Source organism: Tachysurus fulvidraco, chromosome 24 (genome assembly GCF_022655615.1).
Source record: "Tachysurus fulvidraco isolate hzauxx_2018 chromosome 24, HZAU_PFXX_2.0, whole genome shotgun sequence".
NCBI classification, from domain to species: domain Eukaryota; kingdom Metazoa; phylum Chordata; class Actinopteri; order Siluriformes; family Bagridae; genus Tachysurus; species Tachysurus fulvidraco.
Window position 1 is genome coordinate 6056053 of NC_062541.1, and position 6991 is coordinate 6063043.

The 6991-nt window shown below is 43.2% G+C and overlaps 1 protein-coding gene across 6 annotated transcripts in view; it reads right to left on the reverse strand.

Moving 5' to 3' along the window:
- Positions 1–1782: 1782 nt before the first annotated feature.
- The window catches only part of fam126a (family with sequence similarity 126 member A), a 39330-nt gene continuing 34121 nt past the window's right edge, over positions 1783–6991 (reverse strand). For 4 of the 6 annotated variants that reach the window (XM_027175741.2, XM_027175744.2, XM_027175742.2 and 1 more), the window contains exons 10-11: positions 6720–6879; positions 1783–3452 (exon numbers count right to left, since the gene is read on the reverse strand). In XM_027175741.2, the coding sequence (XP_027031542.1) occupies positions 2911–3452; positions 6720–6879 (702 nt within the window). In that variant the 3' untranslated portion in view covers positions 1783–2910. Of the gene's footprint in view, positions 3453–5163; positions 5512–6719; positions 6880–6991 lie in introns of all 6 variants that reach the window. The other 2 variants (XR_003445050.2, XR_003445048.2) reach the window with 2 other exon arrangements.

The following is a 6991-nucleotide window of genomic DNA, read 5'->3' on the forward strand; positions in this document are numbered from 1 at the left end:
CAGATTTGTGACAGGCTTTACGACAGTTTCCTAAATAGCGGTGGGTTTTGTAAATCTGCCTTACCTGAATACCACGTGTACTGCATGTGCCTAATCCTGCACAATCCGACACGTTTTAGTGCTTTAAACTAAGATGATACACACATTTGACTCATCCTTGAGGTTTGACTCCCCCACGTGTGCATGTTGTTAGCATGTTCCTCTTGTGCTTCAGGGTAGCTTAGTGGTGAGGTGTTAGGTGACCAATCGGAAGGTTGTGAGTTAAATACCAGGTCCACCAAGCTGCCTCTGTTGGGCCCCTGAGCAAAGCCCTTAACCCTTAATGACTCAGTTGTATAAAAATGAGACAATGTGAGTCTGCTAAATGCTGGAAATGTAAATGTAGTTTCTAATTGGTTTACTATTTGTTTGATACTGATACTCTGGTTTCCCCACCAGTAGAAAGATCACACCATAGGCTGTGCATGTGGGTGCAGGGGCTGGAACCCCATTCATGATGTACCCCATTTTGTGCCCTGGGTCCCCTGGAATAGACACCACAACCCTGTGGATGCATGGATGGATGGATGGATGGATATAACCATGAAACCTCCAATCTTAGTGAGAATGATTACTTGCTGTCTAAACTATATACTGGCCACACGGATCAAACTGGTAGATCATCATGCTAGCTGATAGAAGTACTGATAGCCATCACCTCTGTGTGCACACACCAGTCAGACTACAGTTCCTTTATTTGTCATGGGCGTGTGGTTATAAATGTCTTTTGTAGTTTTGTGCGTGTGGTAGCTTAGTGGTAAGGTGTTAGACCAATCGGAAGGTTGTGAGTTCAATACCAGGTCCACCAAACTGCCTCTGTTGGGTCCCTGAGCAAAGCCCTTAACCCTTAATGGCTCAGTTGTAAATGAGACAATGTGAGTCGCTCTGGCTATAAGGGTGTCTGCTAAATGCTGGAAATGTAAGCTTAGTTTCTAATCGGTTTACTATTAGTAACAGCATTGATCGTTGGACCCTTAATCATTTGCCACAGCTTTTCAGAATATCTACTTATTTTTAGTGGTTGTTCATGATTAAATCCTTGAACGGTCTGGGCCTTACTTATCCTTCTGAACTTATCAAATCATACGTTCCATCGAGGTGCCTTAGGTCTGCAGATAACATGCTCTTGATTGTCCCTAGAACAAAGATGAAGCACAGGAATGATCAAGCTTTCGCAGTTGCTGCTCCTAAATAAATTAAACTTTTAAATCTAGCCTTAAAACATATTTTTATTCCTTGTCATTTAACTCAGTTTAAAATTGTGCTCTAGAAATAAACTTGAAACTTGTCATTGCGACTGCGAAACTCTAAGAGATAATGTTCATACTCGAGTTTTTTGGGATGAGTAGTTTCTGTACTGAAGCATCGATTTAGTTCATTTTTCCTAACAGCAGCTGATTGTTGGTGCTTACCTTTTTTTGCTCGTATTCATTTGTACATCAGCAGTGAAAATAACCTGTATTTATTTGCAATGCTTTTTCAATGCAATTATTTCTATAACTTTTAATTACAGTGTGATTTTATTTTTCCTGCCATGTTTTTCACTACGGTTACACATTTTGAACAGTGTAGTTCTAGAAGCCCGGAAATTCGTCTGTTGTACAGCACCTATACTTTTAACTTAACACGCAGATTTATTTTAAATCTTCAGGTTTTAATTTAGTTTATATTGTACTGTGAACAACTGCAACTTCATTTCCCAGAAGGGATCAATAAAGTATTTGGATTCTTTGACAAAAAAAATCAATTATCGTCAGACCAGATTTTTATTGTAAAATATTTTCAAAATTGGAGAGAAAAAAAAAATGGCTTTTATTTTTCCAAAACAGACACAAAAGTTCATTACAATACCACAGTGTTTTGTCAGAGTTGCTCATTAAAAACAATCCGACAGTTTATTATCAAAAAAAAAAAAAATCACGAAACTTTTCCCAAAGAGGAGAAATCGCAGCTCACTGAACAGAATGAGATGGGAATAAAAAAAAAAATCAAAAAACACAATAATAATTCAATAGTGAAAACATTAAATAAATTTGGCTGTCCCACAAACTGATACTTCGACCTTGGAGTCACATGAATACTGGATTCTGATTGGGTTCAACACCACTGCTTACACTATGTACAAAAAATATCAGTGTCTGTACAAAAGTCTAACTCTGTTGCCATCACAATGCTATTGCTTCAGAAGTACAACATGAAAAAGTTGTAACATGTAAACAAATACTAACTTTTGGTCTTAAATTCGATCACTTTTGATTGGGACTTCGGTATTTGGGTTTTAAAACAACAACAATAACTATATATTGCCAAAGTATCAGGAGTGTTAGGAGTTTAATACTGATGACTTTCTGTAAAGCCCAGTATGTAAAGGACAGCAGTGAAAATTCACCCCGGATTTATTAAGAACTCACACACACACATACACACACGCACACACACACACATACACACACTTAAAAAGCAAAGGGACCTATCCTTTGCATATATAAACACCCTGTTTGGGTGGAAAGCTACTTGAGCATAAAGACTCTGCAAGACAAATTAATACAGCATCAAAAATATCTTCAACAATTCAAAGTCAGACTTTTACATATGATCCACAGTATCGAGTTCTTAGTACAAATGAGGAAACAGTGGATGTTTGTTGTTTTTTCTTTAAAAACACATTTTTAAACACAGCTTCAGTGAAGACGCCACAGGAAAAAATAAAAGAACCGGAGTTTCTTTAAGGTGCAACAGTTTTGTTTTGCCACCAGGGGGCAGGAGTGGTCTCTATATTCCTCAAAGTAACAACAAACAACAAGTACTTTTTAGGACACCAGAGGAAAGTATGGCTCAATATTGGGCAGGTCTGGGAGCGAAAGGAAACGGTCACGCGTCTGGGCCGAGCTGCACGGTGATGTTCGCGGGGCTCAGGTGCTCGATGTAGGCTTCCTCTTGCAGGCTGCAGGCCGAGTGCCTGTTCTCCTTGGGGCTGTGATTAGAGGCGGGGCTTGATGCCCGGTTGGTCACGCCCAGTGCGTTGCTGACCTGCTCAAAGGAGCGAGAGAAGGCGGCGCTGGCCGTGCGCGACAGGCTCAGCGCACCTCCTTTAGGCACGGATTGGCTGGAGGTGAGCGTGAGGCGCTTGAGGGAGAGTAATTCCAGGTTCTCGCTCATGGCCCGCCCGCATGACTGCTTGCGTGAGACCTCCCCTTCTTTCTCCTTCTCCCTCTCCTTGTCCTTGCTGGATTTGCTGCCTGTTAGGCGACGCAGGCCCTTGCCAGCTGTTTTGCCGATGCTTGGCGTGGCGTTGCTGCTGCTCACCACAATGATCGGGGGGCTGCCTTCCTTCATGGCTGCCTGGGTGCAGATGCCCTCGTCCACCTCCGAGATCTCCATCAGCTCTTCCGGGGAACCCAGATCCACTGCGTCTGTAACAGAGGAAGAGGGAGTCGTACACCTCAGCTTTATGCTTATAAAGGATTTTGTTTACTGTAGCAGTGTGTCGAGCTGACCAGACGGAATGTCTAGAGATTCTGAGATCATACACGCAAAGAACCTCACAGGTCACGACACCTCACTCCTCAGAAACACCTCAATAATTACAGACAATAATCAGCTGATGTATTCAAAGTACCCCAGAACATGTTAGTGTGAAAGCCAAGAGCCCTGGGAAAGCACACACTTTACTAAAAAGAGTCCAAAAATCATTATACATATGACTTTCTAAAAGAGTTACTGTAGCTGCAGTAAACAAGTCTTAGTTTTGAATGAAGAATAAAAAAGTGAATTTAGCTGCATGTTAATTGTGCCCTTTACACCAGTTTCTAGACAGCCAAAGCCATCTGAGAGGAACGGAGCTTTCTTCGTTTTACTTTTACAAAACAGTTCAGAGGTACTTCAAAGAAATCAGTTTAAAGGTGATTAATTGCATTTAATCATTATTAAACAACACAAAAAACAATCCTTCGCTCAAAGGAAAGAGGAGGAAAAGCTAGGACGAGACACCAGAAGATGGGAAAAGAAAGGCAGCAAAAGGAAATGAAAAGACAGGACAAGATAAGCCAGAACCAGAAAATCCAAGAAAAGACAAGGGAGTAAAGGACAGCACAGGAGAGGACAATACAGAAAAGAGCACATCACATCCCATCCGACTGAAGCAGACATACAGACAGGAGACAGGACAGCTGGTCGTGTTAAACTGGTTATGAAATCTGGCAGGATGTTACTGAGCACCTAAAACAAGTGTTTCTTTAAGCATTCTGCAGTCTTATCTGGAGCTGCTCCGGTTATTGCAGCCCGTCTACAGAGCGACTGTTTCCCATAGCAACCCGACATTCAAGCGTGCGGCAAAGGCTGTTTTTTAGTTGCAGTAAGGAGAGAAGTGTAATTTTCTAACTTGTGAAGTTGTTAGTCGGCTCGGGGATTCCAACTGCGTGACGAGTGTTGGGGAGAGAAGAAGAGAGAGAGAGAGAGAGAATGCAGAGGGCTGCTGATGGAGAACGAGGACGGGAAATGGTGAAGCAGATCGTGGAGGCAGGAGACGTTGCAAAGTTTAGGAAAAGATTCAAGTCCTGAGGTTAAGATAAGTTTGCCTTGATCCTCACAAGGAAATGTCACCATACCATTGCAAAAGCACCAACAAATTCATCACGTAAACTGTTCCAACTTAATTAAAGGGAAGGTTTGGGCAGTTTCCCTAGATTCTAGATTTCCATCATAAAATTGTGTTTTTTTTATTTTTTAAATAAAGCAATGATCCTAATTAGAGCCACGCAATCAGTTTCTTATTTTTAGGGTTTTATTCCATTTTTCTCAACTCAGAAATTAGCCCCAAACCAACTGAATCAGAGCAGCACACTTTTAAACTTTTGCCTCTTTAGCTTAAAAAGGCCACTTGGAAGGAATAAATCGGCTCTCCGTGGGGATGAGGGTGATTTGGAGAAAACGGAGATACGGCAGACTTTTTTTTTGTTGTTGTTGCAGTTCACTTTATGCGCACCAGAGGGCTCCAGATTTTACAATCTGCTGCTTTAAACCTCAAAAATGCGACTAGGTGCTTGAGTTTTAATGAGTTTGAATTTCCTTGTAGCATCTCCAGGCCACTCCATCATGCCTTGTTAAAGTGGGACAAGTTTATACCCTGCCCGATTCAAACAGCTCCGCCCACAGTACCTCTGGGCCTAAAGGGAGAGGGAAGGGATATCAGGTCACATTGTGTGTGGAGGGCCGAGGGGCTCTAGAACTGGAGCCTCCCTGTGGAGGGTGTCCCGTCCTCCACGTGCCTCCGCAGAGACTTCTGTCTCCTGACCTCTTGACCTCTAGGGTCCAGCCCCAGCTCAGCGGCGCCCCCCGGCGTCTCGGCTTCGGTCCTGCCACGCAGTGCCTCGCCGTTAGCCACCCGCTCGCCGCTCACCCCCGTAACACTAATGGTGGGGATGGGCCCGAGCGGAGTAGAGTCTGGGGAGTCTATACTGTTCTCTTGAGACTCTGAATGGGAGGAAAGTGACACACACACAGATATAGAGACATAAATGGACATATGATGGCTGAAATGAAAATAAAATTAAACTCCATTTCACCAGACACAAAGCAAACATCACAAGAAATCAAACAAAATATGAAAATGGCAAATGAAGGATATTTAGGAGCTTCGAGATCTCAACATCAGGGACTGCTTCGAAAAAACAAAGAAAGATAAAAATCCCTTATGAATTTATTTGATTGAGAGGTTGAACCATTCAAAGAAAGGTTGTGAGTTCAAATCCCAGTAGCATCAACCTGTACCAGTCAGTACACTGGTGTTTCATTCCACCAGTAGAATGGAAATTGGCTTATGGGGTGTTTAGAATTATTTTCTTGCTCAAGTATGATCTAAAATGAGTCAGGACTCGGGAGCTTTTAGTGTTAGACGCGTGTTTTCACTCTGTTTAGAAACTAAATTTTACTGGTTGATAAAAACACCTACGTATCATAGCTGCTTATAAACAAGTGCTTGGGGCATCTTAAGAGGGCAGAAATGGGTTTGATATCAACATTTAAATTGAAGATCCAAATATTTGTGTGAAAATATTGCCCCTAGTAGTCTAGCACGTGCACACGCACACACACGCACACACACACGCACGCACACACACACACACACGCACACACGCACACACACGCACGCACACACACATGCACTTTGAGTCACAGTTCAAGCTTTCCAATTTAAACTTAGACAGGAAGTAAAGGAAGACAGTGCTGCATGTGACTCTTAATTGCAGCTTTCTGTGCTGCTGAGACGGTTTAGTGAAACACAGAGCTGTAATTAATTCAGTGCTTTGTTGTGGACGTGAGGAGGACAGGCTCTAATAGCAGTCAACAGCTGCCTGTACCAGATCACACAACTCCACACGTCTGCAGGCTGCTACCAGCCAGATGACTCGCTAATTCGCTAACTAAAGAAGTAGATAATGACGACAGAAAAAAAAGAGGACGTTGTGGATGCGATCTGTGATGAGCCGTGGTACGAGATATGAGCAGGACAGACGCTGTGGAATGGAACCGATTGACTAAATCGCTGCTGGGATCTCAGGTGGGCTGGATAGAGGACGTGCTGTTCCCTCTGTGTGCGTGTGTAGAAAGGGTAAGAAGACTATGGCGACTGGTCACACTGCCGCAGTACAGCGTGCACGTGGTCGGCTCCTCGTCCTCACCGTGCCGTTTCCAGCGATGCCCGCGGATGGACATACTGGTGACGGCGTTTCTGGAGATCCGTGAGGCAGTGGGTGTGATTTCCACCTGGATGGAGCGCATGCCTTCCTTGTTGGACTTCAGAGCAGCACCATGGAGTGATGACTTGATGGCGTTTCCCACCTTTTGAACAGAAAAACTCTGGTATGGAAATGTAATATACAATCACAATAAACGGTGTAATGTGCTGGAATACACAGAACTCGTCTGCATAAACAGTAACAAGGGGAGTTTT